Here is a 20,429-nt window from a genome sequence, read left to right as displayed (position 1 = left end):
GAGAGACCTCTGACTTAGCCATTGAAAGTCTAGACACAGTTTTTAAAGAAGAAATGTACACATTGTGAATCACTTTCAAACAAAATGTTTTTCCGGTAGTAAATGGTTCTAATTTAGAGTAACTGTTGGTGATTGTTCTTATTGTATAAAATTCTAGCTCATGTGTTTTGGTCACCGCTCGCCCTCATGTGTTTTACTCGTAGTTTTAATGTTTTTGTTAAGTTTGGTTAATTTTCTCCATATTTTTCCCGAGTATTGTATTATTTTGACTGCTGATAAATAGCACCTTTATTCATAATAGCTTATTGGTAGCCTTGGTCTTTTGCAAATATAATTGGAAACATAAAAGATTTACATTAATTACAATCTGTGATCTTCACGTTATTTATATAGGGTGTATGGTCTACACTGCCTGTAAATGAGAAGAAATTGAATGTTGCATTCAGATCTGCAAGGAGTGTTATCTTAATATTTTCTGTGAGAGAGAGTGGAAAATTTCAAGGTAAAATTTCAATGTTAAGTTTTCAAGGGAAATTTCAAGGTAAAAATACTTTGGATATGTAAAAACATTTGATTATATTTGCATGAATACATTATAATTTATTCCCTTAGGATTTGCAAGACTTTCTTCAGAATCACATCATGGAGGATCTCCTATACATTGGGTACTTCCAGCAGGAATGAGTGCTAAAATGCTGGGAGGTGTCTTTAAAATTGATTGGATTTGCAGGTAAATTGCACACTTCACTGTAGATAATTAAAATTGCCCTTGTTTTGAATGGGCTACCAGTTGATAATATTAGCATTCCACAGTTATGTAGTTGTAATTTATTATCCTAATTATTCTCCCTTTTTTGGTCTTAACTCCTAATCTGATTAGGATCTGTGGGGTTTATTTAACAATGTTGAAAGTAAAAATAACATTATATACTTTGTTCACTACCTTTATAATCTAAGGTGCATAGGACAAAGATTTAGTCAAGAGTTTTATGTATTTCATTGGTTCTCTGTGTTAGTAACATAGCAGAAATTTATGAATCAGACAATTGCTTGAAATGTTATTTAACATTTATATTTAGTGGTTTAACTTGGCGTTTTATTACTGTAAAGTGGGAAAATAGTCACTCTTTGGCTTGGCTAAGTAACATTTTGGGGGTGACTAGTTGTGAACAGGTAGTGGTTTTTAAGGAAGTTAGCAAAGTCATGTTAGTTAGCATTGTGATCCTTGAAACCGAAGTAATTAAGATTTAAATGTTTGTTATAAAAATAGACTTATTTTGAACTCAGAGTTATTTACTACTTTTTTGACTTTACTGAATGGTTGTACATTGTTTTTAAAAGAATGATTAAAGCAGTCAGTTTAGATAATGCAAAAAACCTTAACACTTCAGGAAATGGACAGTTTGTTGTCTGGAACTGCCAGCTGGGGTGAAGCCAGAAAGGTTTTATAGGATAAATAATAATGAACAAGAAAGATACTAATAAATTATTTGACTGGGTGGGGTAACATTGTTAACCTTGCTTGGGATGAGGAAGCCCAGAGCTTAGTGGGTGTTTGGGGATTGGCCGACAGGACATACTGCATTTCTGGTCATGTGGAGCACTTACAGGGACATGAAAGGCACCTAACTTTTCAGTTTGCTGGTTGGCACCTTGGGCAGGAGTAACTCCATCTTGGGGCCTAAAAAGGTATTTCAACAGTCTGAAAAGCAAGTTGTTTAAGTGAACTTGGCATGCACAGATCTTCTGCTTGTAAAGTTAATTTTAGTTAAATAAGAATTACCTGAAAGGGACCATATGGATTTTTTGGTTTTATAAGTTGACTTAGGTGGATTTTGAAGGAGATAGAGGAATTGGATAAGAAGGAAAAATGCTATTTGTTTTCAGGAAGGCAAACTAACACACAGAAGAACTAATGCAGAGAAGAACCATGAAATCAGAAACCTTGGGGGTAGGAGGTGGGGTATGTTGGGTGATACAGGGAACCACCTTTTTAATGAAGCAGAGTCAGTAAAGAGAACAACAAAAGGCAAAGATTATTATTAATGTGGGTCAGCCTAAGGAGTTATTTACTTTGGGACAGTGAAGAACTATGAAAATGCATGGGCAGTGATACAGCAGACTATGTTGATATTTAATAGAATAGCAAAATGTTAGATACATATAAATATATCACCATTACTTATCCCATCATTTCTTTCTATAGGGAAAAATGAGAAACAATCTAAATTCTCCTGTATAGGAAATTGGTTAAGTAAATTATGGTTTGTAATGTAATACGTGTAACATGGAAAGATGTAACAGATGAAAGGATACATAATTACATTGAAATGCATTGTTAGCATGGTGAGACTATAGATAATATTCCTATACTCCATTGTACCCAGGGTTTTAAAATGTAGTAATTTATTTCTAAAATTAATCATAATCAAAATCACAAAGTTTAGAAATCTGGTGGTAGTTTATAGGGAAGACAAATCTTAGAGATAAGACATTTTTACTTATAATTTTTTTGATAGATAAAGGCCAGAGGAAAGGTTTGCTAAGTCTGTGGTTTTATGACTAGAGACATTGTTGATGTAACTGAAAGATATTTGGAGATGATGCTTTCTTAGGAATAGAAGAAAAGTAATTACCCAGTTTTAGATTGGTGGTAGCAAATTTTGTTTTGGATATTACTTATTTAACTTTTATTTTCAAATGATTAATTAAGAAATTTCTCTTTTAGAAGATTAATTTATTCAAGATTATTATCTCATTTTCTTCTTCATTGACTTACTAGTGGTTTTACTATCTTATTTATATTAGCAACAGAAGAGGTACAAATTCAAATAGTCCATCCTTCTAGCAGTTTGTGCAAAATTTTGGGTAGTAATTCTTATTTTTAAGTAAGTTTTAAGGATTACCTGAAAAGAATATTTTTAAATTAAAAAAATTACAGCTTTAAAAAGAAAAAGTCACAAGTATGTTCAAGAGTAATTTTATAGTACTTAAAAGTTCTGAGGAGGCATATGACATTATTACATTGATATTTCCTTGGGTAAGTCATCTGAACTGTTTTCCACATAAAATGAGAATTACTTTTAACTGTTAGTATTAAAAGGATTCAGTCCAGTTCATCAGTCAGCTGTGTCCAACTCTTTGCAACCCCATGAACCGCAGCACGCCAGGCCTCCCTGTTCATCACCAACTCCCGGAGCCTACCCAGACTCATGTCCATTGAGTCGGTGATGCCATCCAACCATCTCATCCTGTGTCGTCCCCTTCTCCTCCCACCCTCAATTTTCCCCAGCATCAGGGTCTTTTCCATTGAGTTAGCTCTTCGCATCAGGTGGCCAAAGTATTGGAGTTTGAGCTTCAGCATCAGTCCTTCCAATGAACACCCAGGACTGATCTCCTTTAGGATGGACTGGTTGGATCTCCTTGCAGTCCAGGGAACTCTCAAACGTCTTCTCCAGCACCACAGTTCAAAAGCATCAATTCTTTGGCGCTCAACTTTCTTTATAGTCCAACTCTCACATCCATACATGACTACTGGAAAAACCATAGCCTTGACTAGATGGACCTTTGTTGACAAAGTAATGTCTCTGCTTTTTAATATGCTGTCTAGGTTGGTCGTAACTTTCCTTCCAAGGAGTAAGCGTCTTTTAATTTCATGGCTGCAGTCACCATCTGCAGTGATTTTGGAGCCCCCGAAAAATAGTCAGCCACTGTTTCCACTGTTTCCCCATCTGTTTGCCATGAGGTGATGGGACCAGATGCCATGATCTTAGTTTTCTGAATGTTGAGCTTTAAGCCAACTTTTTCACCCTCCTCTATCACTTTCATCAAGAGACTCTTTAGTTCTTCACTTTCTGCCACAAGGGTGGTGTCATCTGCATATCTGAGGTTATTGATATTTCTCTCGGCAATCTTGATTCCAGCTTGTGCTTCTTCCAGCCCAGCGTTTCTCATGATGTAGTCTGCTTATAAGTTAAATAAGCAGGGTGACAATATACAGCCTTGACATACTCCTTTTCCAACAACAACCAGTCTGTTGTTCCATGTCCAGTTCTAACTGTTGCCTCCTGACCTGCATACAGGTTTCTCAGGAGGCAGGTCAGGTGGTCTGGTGTTCCCATCTCTTTCAGAATTTTCCATAGTTTATTGTGATCCACACAGTCAAAGGCTTTGGCATAGTCAATAAAGCAGAAATAGATGTTTTTCTGGAACTCTCTTGCTTTTTCGATGATCCAGTTTAAAAGGATTAAACTTTAATAAATATAAATCAGATATGATAGTTACCAGAGTTTTATTTAAGTGCCTTTTGGATTTAATAACTGGCTCTGAGTTTTTTTTTTAGGTGTGGTCCTTGGATCACTTGCATTAGTAGTATCTGATTATTACAATGTAGGATCCTGACATGTGCCTCAAACCTGTATGCACACACACTCATGCTCACTCACTCAGCTGTGTCCAACTCTTCGTAACCTTTTGGACTGTAATCGCCAGACCTCTCTGTCCACACGATTTTTTTCAAGCAAGAATATTGGAGTGGGTTAACCATATCCTCCAGGGGATCTTTCCAACTCAGGGATCAACCTTGAGTCTCCTGTATCTACTGTATCTTCTGATTTGCAGGTGGATTCTTTACCGCTGAGCCATTGCAGAAGCCCCGTAGGCACACTTGAGTTTTTAAACTAGATGGTGCATGGTAGCAAATAAGGAAGGAGGCATGCATAAAAAGTCACTCATTTAAGTAGCCACTCTGAGTTAGATCAAAATAAGACTAAATTTATAAAATATCATTTGATCAGAATTAAATCTATATTTTAATCTAACCCCTATCACATCCATTTCAAATAACCCATTTCTCTTTGCTTTCATGGTTTCTTTGCTATTCCTGTTCGCTTTAATGACCAACTATTTAGTATATACAGTCTTTGTACAGTTCATGTTCTTTTGTTAAATATGCCCCATTTACTAAGTTCCTTAAAGTAGAGAATCACTGCCATGTTACCTAGAATACTCACAGTAGAGATAATCATCTGTAGGCCTCTTCATTACATGTCTGCTCAAAAGCTAGCTTTCAGGATGCCTGCTCCATAATCGTGATAACCACAGATGTACAATTTCTCTTAGTTTTAACCTGAGCCCTGTTTTACCTAAGGCCTCATAGTTCCCTGTGATATTCAGGCTGAGATTAACTAATCTGTCAAAACAGTGGGCACACGTCTCTGGAATCTAGTTAGAACCAGTGCCATCAAAGAGCCACCAAAGAATTTTAACCGCAAGTGACTCAACCAACTCAACATAATGCCTTTTTTTGGGACCAAGGGTAATCCATGGCTAATGTTTAAATAACAGTGATAATTCTGTGCAGTAATAACTTACAACCTTCCTGTGCTTTGGGTAGTTGAAAGTGAAAGTGTTAGTTGCTCTGTTGTGTCCAACTCTTTGTAACCCCATGTACTGTAGCCCTCCAGGCTCCTCTGTCCATGGAACTCCAGGCAAGAATATTGGAGTAGGTTGCCATTCCCTTCTGCAGGGAATCTTCCTGACTCAGGGATAGAATCCAGCTGGGTCTCCTGCATTGCAGGTGGACTCAACCATCTGAGCCACCAGGGAAGGTTGTAGGTTATTCCTTTCTGTAACTTTTTAACTGGCAATTTAGAAGAAAAATATAAGAAACTATTAAAATACAGTTTTTAACTATAGATCTGTGTCTGGATATTCTAGGCTTTGGTATGGATTTAATCTAGCTTAATGATGATCTGTTTCCTCCCAGCCCTCCCTGAAGTGGCGGGGTGGGGATGTGTATATAGATGTATATATGTACACACATATTTTTGTTTGTATACACTCTTGAACCACTCTTGATGTGTGAGGTAAGATGTCTTTTAGATGAAGATTCAGGCCTTTTAGTAGTACCTAGTGGGCATTTATTTCCACCACTCATTGCTCACTTCTCCCATACATTCACATCACCACCACAACATGTCATGCCACTTTGTAACTTTAATCTTTCTTTTTTATAAATTTTTTTATTAGTTGGAGGCTAATTACTTCACAACATTTCAGTGGGTTTTGTCATACATTGATATGAATCAGCCATAGAGTTACACGCGTTCCCCATCCCGATCCCCCCTCCCACCTCCCTCTCCACCCGATTCCTCTGGGTCTTCCCAGTGCACCAGGCCCGAGCACTTGTCTCATGCATCCCACCTGGGCTGGTGATCTGTTTCACCATATACAATATACATGCTGTTCTTTCGAAACATCCCACCCTCACCTTCTCCCACAGAGTCCAAAAGTCTGTTCTGTACTCCTGTGTCTCTTTTTCTGTTTTGCATATAGGGTTGTTGTTACCATCTTTCTAAATTCCATATATATGTGTTAGTATGCTGTAATGTTATCTTTCTGGCTTACTGCACTCTGTATAATGGGCTCCAGTTTCATCCATCTCATTAGAACTGATTCAAATGAATTCTTTTTAATGGCTGAGTAATATTCCATGGTGTATATGTACCACAGCTTCCTTATCCATTCATCTGCTGATGGGCATCTAGGTTGCTTCCATGTCCTGGCTATTATAAACAGTGCTGCGATGAACATTGGGGTGCACATGTCTCTTTCAGATCTGGTTTCCTCAGTGTGTATGTCCAGAAGTGGGATTGCTGGGTCATATGGCAGTTCTATTTCCAGTTTTTTAAGAAATCTCCACACTGTTTTCCATAGTGGCTGTACTAGTTTGCATTCCCACCATGTAACTTTAATCTTTTCCAGTAGATGTTAAAAATATTTTCTGAGGTTTAAAAAGTCCAAGATTTGAGCATTTAATATTCATCTTTAAGAAAATTCACATAAGGCTAGAAGTAAATGGTTGTATAGCTTGTCCACTGGACCAGGTCATTTGCTTGTAATTTTTCTTCTCCATTATGTCTTCGCTTAGGTCCTTTTCATTGCTTCAGAAGTGTCTCTGCTTTACCTTTCCACCTATGACTTTTCCCGAGTCACTTTTCTTTCAGGCTTATCCCTTATGCCACCTTTTCCAGGAAACATTTTTTATTTGTTTCTTTCTTGCTTGCCAAGATAAATATGACCATTCACATTAAAAGCGAAATTTCTATACTCTGTTTATGGTACTCATTCTTTTTACAAAATACTTGTATGTGCTTGTTTATTGTTTGGTGAAAGCTGTTTAAAAAAGGTTAGGAATGAAAGTTTTTTATCTCACTCATCTTTATATGTCTTTTGAGCAGTTTCATTTGTATTGTAGATATAGTTCTTTAATTAAAGCATTTATTTAATTTGGCATTACTTTATGCACAAATAGATGAAACATTATTGAATGATGTTAATTTCTGATTTTTTTAGCAACAGGTATTTATTACGTGTCATGTTTATGTTCATTGTTGTGCTATAAAAATGGAGGGTATATAAAAATGAAGGGTATTTTTTTTTTTAACTTGGCGAGACTATTTTGCCCTGTGGCTCAGAAACGAGCCTATAATATAGACTGAAGTAAGTCAGAAAGAGAAACACCGATACAGTATATTAATGTGTATATATGTAATTTCGAAAGATGGTAATGACGACCCTATATGCAAGACAGCAAAAGATGCAGCAGTGTAAAGAACAGACTTTTGGTCTGTATTGGAGAAGGGGAGGGCAGGATTATTTGAAAGAATAGCATTGAAACATGTATATTACCATATGTAAAATAGAAGACATGAAGAGGGTACTCAAAGCAAGTGCTCCCGGACCACCCAAAGCGGGTGGGGTGGGGTGGGGAGGGAGGTGGCAGGTGGGTTCAGGCTGGGAGGACATGTACATCTGTGGCTGATTCATGTTGATGTATGACAAAAACCACAATATTGTGAAGTAATTAGTCTCCAATTAATTAATTAAAAAATAAATTAAGTATAGCATTGTAGTGTAAGAGAAGGGGTAGAGCATAATTAATACATGCAAATATGTAAATTTATAAGTATAAAATTTTGTATTACCAAGAGCTGTTCTATGTGTGGTAGAGAATACTGCTTTAGCAGAAGGGGAAGATACTTGAATCTGGGAAAGCAGTCTTGAACCAAGGATAGGGGACACGTATTCATGTGGTATTAACTGCCTGGTTAAAGTTCATCTCTTTATTGATCAGTTATTAAAAAATACAAGATTTTTAGTACATAGATGTAAGATGTAAACATTTGATGAGTTATTTCATTTGCAAGCTACTTAAAACAAGTTTGAAGAGAGTGGCGCTATCCTTACATTTATAAGATGAAGAAACTCAGGCTCAGAAAAGTTGAGGGAGACCAAACTGGCTTGGTGTCCTAGCTCATTTTTTTTAAGCATATCTAGCTTTTTTTTTTTTTTCCTTTTTGAGAATACAGGAGAATGTGCAAAGTGTGTCTCTGAATGTGGCTTTGTTTCTGGGAAATAATCTCTATCAATCTTATTTAGTCGCATTCAAGTCATGATTAATAGGAATTCACTACTAAAGCATAGTATAAGGTCTTTAAAGGATTCTGCAAAAGAATATAATCGATATCACTTTGTGTTTAGGCGTGAATTACCCTTTACTAAGTCAGCTCATCTCACCAATCCTTGGAATGAACATAAGCCAGTAAAGATTGGACGTGATGGACAGGTTTGTTGTTTTAATTGATTCTAAAAGCATATATTTAATCACTCTTCCAGAAATCTTTATTGAAAGATATTTTAAAACCATTTTTGAATGAATTTGTGGGAATGATTGGGGAAAATAGTTGGAGTTTGTGATTACTGTAACTATGACTGACTGATATGACCTCCATTAATGTAGAAAGGTAGATTTATATGGTACTTGATTTATACAATTGAAGGAAAAGTTTTTGAAGAGAACTGGCATGATTTTAAAAATCAGGTTTAGGTTTTTCATTGTGTTATTACTGTTTAACAGATTCTGATACATTTTAGAAATGCCACTTAATATCTTTACTGAAGTTTTCTGAATAGAGGAAAACTTTATTAAAAGGAGATGAGTATGTGTATACGCAGGTTGTCGAGTCTGCATATGAAATTGAAAATGTGCAGTGATTTAAAATAAACCTAGGCCTGTGACCCTTAGTTTTCTAAATGTAATTTTGAACCCAGTTTTTATTGCTTATAAGTGAAAATATTGGTAATTTAAAATAAAAATTATACCAAGCCCATAGATTAGTTTGCCCTTGTTTATATATTTCAGTGCATTTAGCAATTCATAACCTTGAAAATTGTTGACACACACTAAACATTTTTTCTCCATTGTATTAAGATGGATGACTTCGTCCTGGTACTTAATGTATTTTTCACAAAGAAATATTCCTTTGTTACAGAGGGTGACTGTCACAGATTCTGTGACAGAATCTTGGAGATTCTGTGCTATGCTTAGTCGCTCAGTTGTGTCCCACTGATTGCAACCCCATGGACTGTAGCCCACCAGGCTCCTCTCTCCATGGGAATTCTCCGGGCAAGAATACTGGAATTGGTTGCCATGCCCTCCTTCAGGGTATTTTCCCAACCCAGGGATCAAACCTGGGTCTCCTGCATTGCAGACGGATTCCTCACCATCTGAGCCACCAGGGAAACCATTTTTCCCCTTACATAAATACATGAAACACTTTTGAAAAAAGTTTTTTAAAGTCTTTCAAGGAAATTGATTGGAATCTCATGGGATCATCAACCTTGGGAAGGAAACCTCCAAGTCAGCCTGTTTTTGTTCTGTACATCAGGAAAATACAAAAAGTCTATCAAAAGTTTCTCCTTTTTTTCATTTTTTAAATTACTGCTTTCTTATTCTAGGAAATTGAACTTGAATGTGGAACCCAGCTTTGTCTTCTATTTCCCCCTGATGAAAGTATTGACTTGTATCAGGTCATTCATAAAATGCGTCACAAGAGAAGAATGCATTCTCAGCCCCGATCAAGAGGACGACCATCCCGTCGAGAACCAGTCCGGGATGTGGGAAGGTTAGAAACGTTCTTTGGACTGATAATAGGCACATATATCAGAATAACATGATGGAGGAATGTGATTCGTCAAAAGTTTGTCCTGCGGTAAAGAAGAAAGAGAAAATCCTCAAATCAAGCTGCATGGACTAGTTTGTGGCTTCATTGAGGATTTCAGATGGTCACCTTGGTCTCAGTCATTTTTCAAGAGGAAAATGGGGATCTTTCCTTATGCAGAAAAAATTATCTGCTAAAGAGTGATAACCAGTTTAGATTAGATAGTAATCTGATAATACAATGTATACCATTGAAATAAGGTAGGCCTTTGTTGCTAAGAACAGGCTAGAAAGGAGGAAGAGGAGGAAGTCTTTATTTGCAAAAATTGTTAATATTTTGTAAAAAGCCTTTTCTTTCAGGTGTGTCTCTGGATAAGCCTTATCAGATATGGGACTTTTATAAAGGATCACTATTATTTTTTCAGAAGATGACGCCTCATTTATTAGAGGATAAAATATTTTAAGTTATTTTGATATTCAAGAGGAGCATTGTTGGGACTATCTCAGATTTTATCATCGTGATGTGTTAACCCCATTCTCAATATTGTCTAACATGTACCCCGTGAATTCACACATCTTGCTGAGCTTCTGAAAACAGTAGGTTCTTTCCAAAGGGGATCAAGTGGCCCTGGGAGACCCGGCAACAAACCAAAAAGAAGGGCTGTTGCTGTGTCTGTTTACAGCTTTTCCAGATGCTGGCAGTACCTGTGGACTTAAAAGTGTTTTTTAGAGGATCGCCATGGTTGTTGATCACTACTTTATGAACTAAACAGCATTTTCCGGGAAAAGGGGTTTTAACTTGTTACAGAATTGGAGAAGTCTTTGCAAAGGACTGATTTAAGCCCTTCACCCAACACCTTCCCCTGAGTAGATTTGCATACAGCTAAATCTAAAATATTCTGCTAAAGACTGTTGGATGTGTGGTTGATGGGATGAAACCTTTGGTTAAGTTTCCTTTTGGTGGAAACATCCTGTGGTAGGTACAGATAATCCAACAAGAGTCCCCATTTCTTTGAGCTTAAGAAGGACACTGTCAAGTAGGTAGGAGGAAACCTGGCAGAGCCCCCTTACTTTTGGCCTAAAAGGACTGATCACCAAGATGTCTTTTGAAGTTTTAAGCTAAGAGATTTCCAGTGCAATACAGCACATACAAGTGAAGTTTTTACCTCAGATTTGCAATGGACTGTAAACTATACTTATTACACCACTCCTCCTCTCAAGCCTGCCAGGGCCTCCATATTTGTATGTGGCTTACAGCTTACGGTCAGTAGTTGGACTACTTTATGAACTGTTACTATCATGTTTTATACCGGTCGTAAATGCACTCCCCAAACTACAGGAAAGCGGTATGTTTATTTTTTAAACCAGTTTTTAATTTTCTTAGTCTTATTTATTGTAGATGCAACTGTTTTTATTATGTTGGGGGGCTTGGGTTTATTGCAGCTTTGTAGTTTGAGTGAACTTGTGTTGCAGAAGTTTATGAAAGCAGTAAACATTCAGAAATAACTGGAAAGCTAGTGACGCCCAGGTTATTACAGAGATTTTGACAGTAAGGTTAAAGAGATATATTTATTATTACCTTAAAAAACTTGAAATTTTGTTTTTTATTTTGTGTAGCTCTTTATTAAATGCTAAGTAAAATGAAGTGTATTTCATGATGTATGTTAACCTTAATGGTTACATTAACCATTGAGATGAAAGATAGTGAAGAGCAGCCTGCTGCAGATAGTAAAATTTCACCTTCTAAAGAATACATTTTGAATTTGTATTATGAAACTCTGTTAAAACTCTGCCCCATTATTTGCCAGTTTATTTTAAGGCATTGTTTCTGGGAAAAAATTCCCACAATTTGTAAATGTTATTAATTTTAGAAATTAGTTTTTCAAAGTATTTAAACATTTTAAAAACTTTCCTGTAAAACAACTTTAATAAGTATCAAATTTTCTGTATGATCATGTGAAAAGTATAATTTTGTACAAAGCAGAAGAAAAATATTTAAGAAATACATAATTTTCTTTAGATTTAACCTAAAATGACATTAATAAGTTTAAATATATAGATTTTAGGGTTACATGTTGTGTAATGATGAGAGGTTTTTTTCCCCTTTCTTTTACCTGAATGAAGACTTTATTCAGAAAAGTGCTTTAATTGTTATACTGGATATTTATATTAGCTTTAAAAGGGTAGCTCATTTACTTTTGTTTAGATTACTAAAATGTTATTTACGTATTTTGAGCAGATTACTTTTAAGTGTATGGTCATAACACAAGGATTAGAGAATATGTTTCTAGCAATACATCTAAGGATTGGTGTATGATAATTTGAGGAATTAAAATTTAGAGATTTTAAGATGTTTGTCCACCAAAGACAAGGCTGTTATTTTAAAGGAAATAATGAGCTTTTCTTTAAGTATTTCTGTCAGAAACTCTTGCTTTGCTGTTTGTTCTCCTAGCAGTTTTTGGTTTAATTTCTAATGTGTCTAATTTATGTAGGCGTCGACCAGAAGATTATGATATTCATAACAGCAGAAAGAAACCAAGGATTGACTATGCCCCTGAGTTTCATCAGAGACCAGGTTAATATTTTATAATCCTGCAGATATTTGACTTGAAATTATTAAAAACAACAGCAGCACAGAATCTTCTGTCATGACCCTATAGTTTTAAAAGTGAGAAAACTTTAGGATGCAGCTATTAATTACCTGAAATTGCAAGAAATGGAAAACTGCACTTGTGTTTTAAGATTAAATGTAGTTAGGGAAAGCAATGATCTTACACTATTACTAGGATTTTTATTCTCTTTGATACTTAGTATTTCCTGTGGTAGAAAGCTTTAATTGGAAACTGAAATTATGCTATATTTTTCTAAATAACAACATCTTTGACTTTCATATTTTTAGAGAGGAATGGGAAATGCTTGGTTTGTAATCTAAAAACAGCTTTTCAGTTAACCTTTCCCTTACTGGAGTTGAAAAAGGCACACTGTAGTCAAGAGAAGGTATTTATTTAAAAGTCAGTAATACACTTACAAAAATCAGACCATTTGGAAGTTGGTGTTAGCATTACAGCATTGTTACATGACAGATGGCTTGATAAGCCTCATTCTTCTCCAAACTGAGGTATTCTGAAGAAGTAAAATTTTTCCCTAGTAACTTGGCCACTTATACTTTTTCACATTTTAATTTACTAAGTCCTTATGAGAAGAAGAGGGGAGAATATTTCTCTGATTACCATGGTTCTTTCATTTAAAATGTATATATTTTACTTTTTACAACCTTTGTTAATTTTGTTTTTCTCCCCTTAAGTTTGCATTTTTTAAAGCTTTGGTTGACTTAGCAAGGCTTATGTATACTCAAGGTAGAAGGTAAACATTTGTTTTAAGGAAGACCTATTACAGTGTCCTCAAGATAATTCCTCTGTCCTTACCTTCTTATGGTGCAGCATGAAGAAATTTCTGTCTAGCAAGAATTGGGGTGTGGATTTAGAAGATCCATATGCAAACCTCTAACAGTTTATAATTCTGTGATATCAGTAAGTTATTTAGTTACTTTCTAATTATCATGTAATCTGAGAAGAAAATCTGAAAATGGAACAGTATGATAATAGCATCATTTAATAGCATCACTATTATATCATGGGAAGAATTGAAATGAGTGGTAAGGAAGGTTTAATTATGATGGCATAATAAAAAATATAAGTTTGATATACTAAAATGCTTGATGTTTGAACAGGGTATTTAAAGGATCCACGATACCAGGAAGTAGATAGGTAAGTTGGGTTCATTTTTCTTCAGTTTTGAATTACATTCTTGGAACTAGTTTATGAACCACCTGAATTTAGTTTCACAAATCTTATTCCCAACAGACGGTTTTCAGGAGTTCGCCGAGATGTATTTTTAAATGGGGTAAGCATTTAATTTTTTTTTATTTAATGCACATAAAATCAGTATCTGATTTATTTCGTAAGTTCTGGGTTTTTTATTTATTGACATTATCATCTTTCATTTTAGTCCTACAATGATTATGTGAGGGAATTTCATAACATGGGACCACCACCACCTTGGCAAGGAATGGTTTGTATTAATTCTGTTTTTGCAAGTTGTATAACTTCATTGGCAGTTCCGTACGTTTTGAATGCTTACTTGGAGTATGATTGTTATAGTTACCCATTAAGAGACTTAAAATACATGTCTTTGGTGATAAGTAAAATTGCATGCTGTTTTTAAAGTAAAGGCTTATGAATGGTTGGATTTATATAGTGGAGGCTTAGTTGATAAATGTTATGATTTATTATTGTGGTGGCTAGTAGTGTAAACTTCAGGGTTCAAATACCTTCCCTTCTCAACTCTGACTTTAGATAAGTTTCATAATACATTTTTATCTTAGTTTTCCTTATCTGTGAAATTTGGGCATCCATTCATTCTTTGACTCATCAGACTACTTAGCGCCTGCTCTTTGCACGGCACTGTTTGCTCTGGGTGCACATCGGTGAATAAATCGGACTGTATGCCTGTGCTTGTATAGTTTAAAATGCAGTGGAATAGTGTCAGCCTTGTAGGACTGTCAAGAAGCTAAGTTTGCAAAATACATGTTAAATTTAGCATAGTGCCTGACCCTGATATTCAGTAAATTCTCTATATTAAATAAGGTTAACTAAAGCTTATTCCTAAACTTTAATTTTTTTCTTTCTCTAAGAAAACTGGATGTTCTTCTTAGAGTATATTTTAAGGTATTAAAGATAGCTGAAGCATTAATTCCTAATAAAACAACTTGGAAGTTTAATTTGTTCTGATTGTTTCTTACCTTTTTATCTTAAAATGCTGCCTGTAATGTGGCCTTTTCATCTGACTTTTATTTCACTTAAGGTACTGTATATAGACAGATGAATTCTTTCTTTCCTCTAGAGTATGAAATTTAAAAAATATTTAATAGTAATATCTTGGCCCTAACTAGAGGGAGAACTACCTTGATTTTCCATCATTCATTTTATAATTGCATTTAAAGTCATTAGCTCTTTAAATACATTTGTGCATAGTATTAAGATGACTGATTCTAGAGTCAGAATGTCTGATGTTGTGTCTAACTTCTACCCCCTTTAGTAGCAGTGTGAATTTGAGCAAGTGACCTAACTATTTGGTGCTTCAATTTCCCTTTTTATAATTATAGGATTACATAATACTACTATTACCTGTAATTCTATTAGTACCTATCTGTAGGGTTGCTGTGGGGATTAAATGAGACTTGTGCTTAGGACGGTGCCTGGACAATAGTAATCACTGTATAGGATAGGCTTTTGATTTCTAGTGGTATTTATATGGTATGTAAGTATAAACGTTAAATGTTAGATGATGGAGTTTAAATATTCAGGAGTTTATTACACACATTTTCTTTCAACAAGCAAATAAAGAGGGTGTCTTAAAGAATGTTAATGTCATCAAAGTAAACAGCTTCAACAGAGTAAATTCTTTCTTTGGGATGGGTGGTTTGCATAGGGGAATTCTAAGAATGGTTTGTTACAGGATGTTTTTTAGATGCTTATGGAAATGGTCCTCTCTTTTAGACTCCTTATCCTGGAATGGAGCAGCCTCCACACCATCCGTACTATCAGCACCACGCCCCGCCTCCTCAAGCGCACCCCCCTTACTCAGGACACCACCCAGTGCCCCACGAGGCGAGATACCGAGATAAGCGAGTAGTAAGTGCACGCGAAGGCAGAAGCGCGAGGGCGCTGCTTAGAATTCTGTAGACAATTTAAATGTGGGGGACACCGACTTACTGGAAAAGACCCTGATATTGGGAAGAATTGGAGAGCAAGAGGAAAAGGGCGACAGAGCATGAGATAGTTGGAAGGCATCCCAACTCAATGGACATGAGTTTGAGCAAGCTCCTGGAGATAGTGAAGGACAGGGAAGCCTGGTATGCTGCAGTCTGTGGGGTCAAAAAGAGTCTGACGTGACTTACTGACTGAACAACAGCCAGATTATGTTGATTAACAGATAATGGTTTCATATTCCTACTGCAGATTGTTTAGGCTAATCCCTTTGGTTATTTAAGTGGATTATTTTTGAGTTAATATTTCTGGCTCTTCAATATAATAGTTGGGCTGAGTTTGTTTATTAAATGCTACACACATGATGACTCTGCTGGGCCACATAAACTTCTTTTTATCTTCCCACATGATGAAGAACATGCATGTCTGAGAACCAATCAGAGCAGTAGTTTCCTATCTTTGAGATACTTTGATCTGTCATTTATTTCCTTATCTCATTAAGTTATTAATCCTTCAAAATAAAGTCACACTAGGACCATTAATATTTAGTAAAACAATCTGAGAATTCTAACAGACTTCTGGAGAAGGAAATGGCAGCCCACTGCAGTATTCTAGCCTGGAAAAGCCTGTAGACAGAGGAGCCTGGCAGGCTGCATGCAGTTCATGGAGTCACAAAAGGAGTTGGACGTGACTTCACAACTGAACAGCATTAGACTTTTAGCAGTGTTTGTTTTTTTTTCCCACCACTCAAAGAAGTACACAGCCAATATATGATGAAATCTTAGTGGAATAGCTAGGTTGTGGTGTTTTTAAAAATGCCTTTTTTAAATGATCACATTATTTTCAAAAAAGGAAGTTTTTCTGAGACTCTTTTACCAAAATATTTTTGTCCTTTTTAACAGGTTGTGCTTCATGCACCATCATATAGTAGCTTTCTGGTTAATATATATGTATAATATATTTTGTATTTATGTAATCGCTTATTTTGAAAATATATGAAAGGTAGTGTGAAAATTTGAACATTATAAGCTGACTTTTGAAGAAACAAAGTTCAGTAAGTAAAGATGAGTTGAGAACTGAAAGAGGAACTCTAGAGCAGGGGTCAAGCTTAGTAGTAGCCACGTGACAGCCTTGCACCTCACTTAGTTGCTTATCTTACCCTTCACTGTCCTCCTCAGCCTTATGTGTATTATTAGCTCTGTGTGAAGTAGACTTCACAATCTTAACTGCAGTACATATTTTTAAAAAAATTCTGTCAAGTTCCATAAATTGTTAACAGTGATTTAGTTTGAAAGAAAATCAGGAATGGAAGAATTCCTAATTTCACCTTTAGAGGGCGGAGTTGGTTTGCTTTAGTTTGTAGACTCAAAGGAGGAAAAATTAAGTAGAATCCACCTGTTGCAGAAAAACATTTAGCATAGGTGGCAGCATGTATTGACGTTATTGATCATGTGGTTGAAGGTCATCATTAGGTGTTTATTTTGGCATAAGTCTTAGTAAAGAGATTGGGTAGAGAAATTAAATAGAAAACTGACTGTAAGAAATGATTTTTTTAATGAGATCTGAGTAAATCATCTGTTGTGTCTAATTAATGACATCAGAATCCTTTTTCTAAACAGTGTCAAAATTGCTTTCTGTGAATTAATGCATTAAGGTATTTCTTTAGATTCTTCTCTCTACCAGACAATAATTACCGTAAATGGACTTATAAATTCCGTTTGATTTTTGACATACCTTATCCATTTCTTACCTTTTCTAGCATGATTATGATATGAGGGTGGATGATTTCCTTCGTCGAACACAGGCTGTTGTCAGTGGCCGGAGAAGTAGACCCCGTGAAAGAGATCGGGAGCGAGAACGAGACCGCCCTAGAGATAACAGAAGAGACAGAGAGAGAGATAGAGGACGTGATAGAGAAAGAGAAAGAGAGCGATTATGTGATCGGGACAGAGACCGAGGGGAGAGAGGTAGATATAGGAGATAATGTGCTTTTGGAAGGAAGCACTGATTGTTTAAAGATACAGAATCTTGTATTTTTCTTTTTGTGTGTGTTTACAAGTAGTAAATTTATTTTCAACTGTCTACTTAAAGTTCATTGTGTAGAAGGATTTATTATGACCCTCTTTGTTCCAAGCATGCAGTATAAGAACTGGAAAAACTCAAATCCTCCAAAAATGCACAGTTGACAATTTGAGTTGACACTTTTATTGGGACAGAATGGAACAGTCCAAGAATGTAGATACTGATTCAGTCTCTGTAAATCTTCATCTGCTTATAGGGTGTTCATCCTAGAGTTATTTTTTGTTCATTTTCTTTCTTTCGGATCTTGATTGATGACTGCCATGATATTTTGCTTTGATGTATTTCTAAATGTAGTTGCACACGGTTCAGTAAAAATAATGCTGCTATCAAGTATGCAAATATTGAAGTATGATGGTTTGACTCTATGGCAGTGTTGTAGCAGCCTCTTGGTTTCTTCCTTTCCCTCTTTTTTTTAATCTTAAAAAAGTCACTTTTTATTTTTCTTCGTCTTCAATGATGAGAGCAATATTAAGAAGACATTGCTATCTAATTTTTAATCTTTTTAGATAGGAAAAATTCCTATGTTCAGTAGCATGGTTGATGCTATTGGTTTAGCCTTCTCCTCCAAACTGTATACATTGGCTTGGAATGTTCACAACTTGCGTGTGTGGCAGCGGAAGATAATTCCCATATTCTACATTGCTACTGTTTTGTATAAAATAAATTGGTAAAGATTGACACTTATCTCTTGTGTTTCATTCTTGTCTGAACGCAAGTTTGTTTTCTTGTGTATGATGTATGGGTTGGCCAAAAAGTTCATTTGGGTGTTCCCATATGATGTTATGGAAAGACCCAAATGAACTTTTTGACCAACCTATTAGTGGACATAAAAGAATGCTTTGTAAAAAAAAAAAAAAAAAAAATGCTTTGTGCTTAGAATTGTGGGAACCCCATTTGTCTTTTTTGCATCTTTTATCAAAAGTGATTTAACCTAAGTCAATTATATATGAATGCTTACTTTTGTTTCTAATGTAAGAACTAATGGTACACAGTGGAATTTCATTGATATTTTGGTTAAGATATTTATTCATTTGGTAGCATTTTTGGATCTACTTTGGTTACAGGATTATTTTGTTTTTTCAGGTTTTGTATTCATCTTTGATAAGTTAGCTATTTCCTATTTTACTTTTAAAATACACCTTTAAAATTAACCCTCATATAGTTACTTAAGTTGATCGTTAATCCCTCTCAGTAGTAACAAGCTGTATAAAATCTAGTCTGTAAGAGATTTAAAAATTTTTTTCATAAATCCACACGTTTTATTTATTTACTTTTCAGTAAGTTTAAATACTTGAAGGGTGCAACATCGCACAGATTCTGTTTCCAGTAGCAGGAAGGTTGCTTTGGAATCTGGCATGACCCATGCCACTGTCTCTGTGAGCGTGAGTTGTCTTTCTCCAGATTACTCCGGTTTTGTTGGGTTATCTGTCAGGAGGTACTGTGGTGGGCTCTGCTTTGCACACAGAAGCACACCTCCTGCCTGGGTAGAATTCATCCCAAGCATATACAGTTTTCAGCAGAGCTGTGTGCTCCCTCTGGTTCCATAGACCCCGCCTTTAGCCAGCAAAATGGCCTGTACCACAGCCTTCCAGACGTATCTGTCGTTTTAGACATCTTGTTCCCAGCAGGCCTCCACAGGACCCAAGATGGCTGAAAGAGCTGTATTTTAAGTTACCATTTTGGCCTTTGTTACGTTGAATGTTTAAATATTTGGGATATTTGCATGTTTGATCACATTTTTTCATTTTCATACACTGTCATAATTCTGTGCTAGATCATGTTTATAATTTTATTAGTGTCAAAAGAACACAAGAACTTTGCTGTTGAACAATTTTTAAAACTGTCAGTTTACTGCTTTCATATTCTTACTGACATTTATAATGTTTTTCCATGCGCTCCCAATTAGTATTTAGGTTGGTGCAAAAGTAATTGTGGTTTTGCATTGTTGAACTTTGTCGTTTGATATTGAAATATATTCTTAAATAAATGTGGTCATGTTATACATCATTTTAGCACATTTCTCGCTTTATGTTTTTGCTAAAGACTTACTGCTGTTTAATTTAGACTAGAGAAATGTTAGACAAAAAGCAAATTCAAGCGATTTTCTAATTTGAGTTCAACATGGCTTTCATGTGACGATCAGCTTTGGTTGGACCAAGAAGCTCCAAAATACTTCCCAAAGCCAACTTGCACCCCCAAAAGGTCATGGTTACTGGTGGTCTGTTGTCAGTCTGATCCACTACAGCTTTCTGGATCCCGGCAAAACATTACATCCAAGAAGTATGCTCACCAGATTGATGAGCTGCACCAAAAAGGCCCAGTTCTTCTCCACCACAATGCCTGACCGCTCAACCAGTACTTGAGAAGTTGAAAGAACTGGGCTATGAAGTTTTACTTCATCCACTGTATTTGCCTGACCTCTTGCCAACTACCACTTCTTAAAGCATTTTGACAACTGGTTGCAGGGTAAATGCTTCTACAACCAGCAGGAGGTAGAAAATGCTTTCCAAGAGTTCATTGAATCCTGAAGCATGGATTTTTGTGCTACAGGAGTAAGCAAACTTGTTTCTCGTTGG

General features: G+C 35.8%; 1 protein-coding gene across 5 annotated transcripts in view; it reads left to right on the top strand.

Moving 5' to 3' along the window:
* Nucleotides 1-18,537, top strand: part of YTHDC1 (YTH domain containing 1) — a 40,006-nt gene extending 21,469 nt beyond the window's left edge. For 3 of the 5 annotated variants that reach the window (XM_043906622.1, XM_043906620.1, XM_043906618.1), the window contains 10 exons: nucleotides 394-502; nucleotides 613-730; nucleotides 8,545-8,629; nucleotides 9,802-9,968; nucleotides 12,496-12,578; nucleotides 13,734-13,770; nucleotides 13,843-13,906; nucleotides 14,012-14,074; nucleotides 15,562-15,696; nucleotides 17,531-18,537. In XM_043906622.1, the coding sequence (XP_043762557.1) occupies nucleotides 394-502; nucleotides 613-730; nucleotides 8,545-8,629; nucleotides 9,802-9,968; nucleotides 12,496-12,578; nucleotides 13,734-13,770; nucleotides 13,843-13,906; nucleotides 14,012-14,074; nucleotides 15,562-15,696; nucleotides 17,531-17,755 (1,086 nt within the window). In that variant the 3' untranslated portion in view covers nucleotides 17,756-18,537. The remainder of the gene's footprint in view (nucleotides 1-393; nucleotides 503-612; nucleotides 731-8,544; nucleotides 8,630-9,801; nucleotides 9,969-12,495; nucleotides 12,579-13,733; nucleotides 13,771-13,842; nucleotides 13,907-14,011; nucleotides 14,075-15,561; nucleotides 15,697-17,530) is intronic. The other 2 variants (XM_043906621.1, XM_043906619.1) reach the window with 1 other exon arrangement.
* Nucleotides 18,538-20,429: the final 1,892 nt, after the last annotated feature.

The sequence above is a fragment of the Cervus elaphus genome, chromosome 6, assembly GCF_910594005.1.
Source record: "Cervus elaphus chromosome 6, mCerEla1.1, whole genome shotgun sequence".
Classification (NCBI taxonomy): domain Eukaryota; kingdom Metazoa; phylum Chordata; class Mammalia; order Artiodactyla; family Cervidae; genus Cervus; species Cervus elaphus.
The sequence above is the reverse complement of the archived record's forward strand: the minus strand, read 5'-3'. Positions and strand labels throughout refer to the sequence as shown.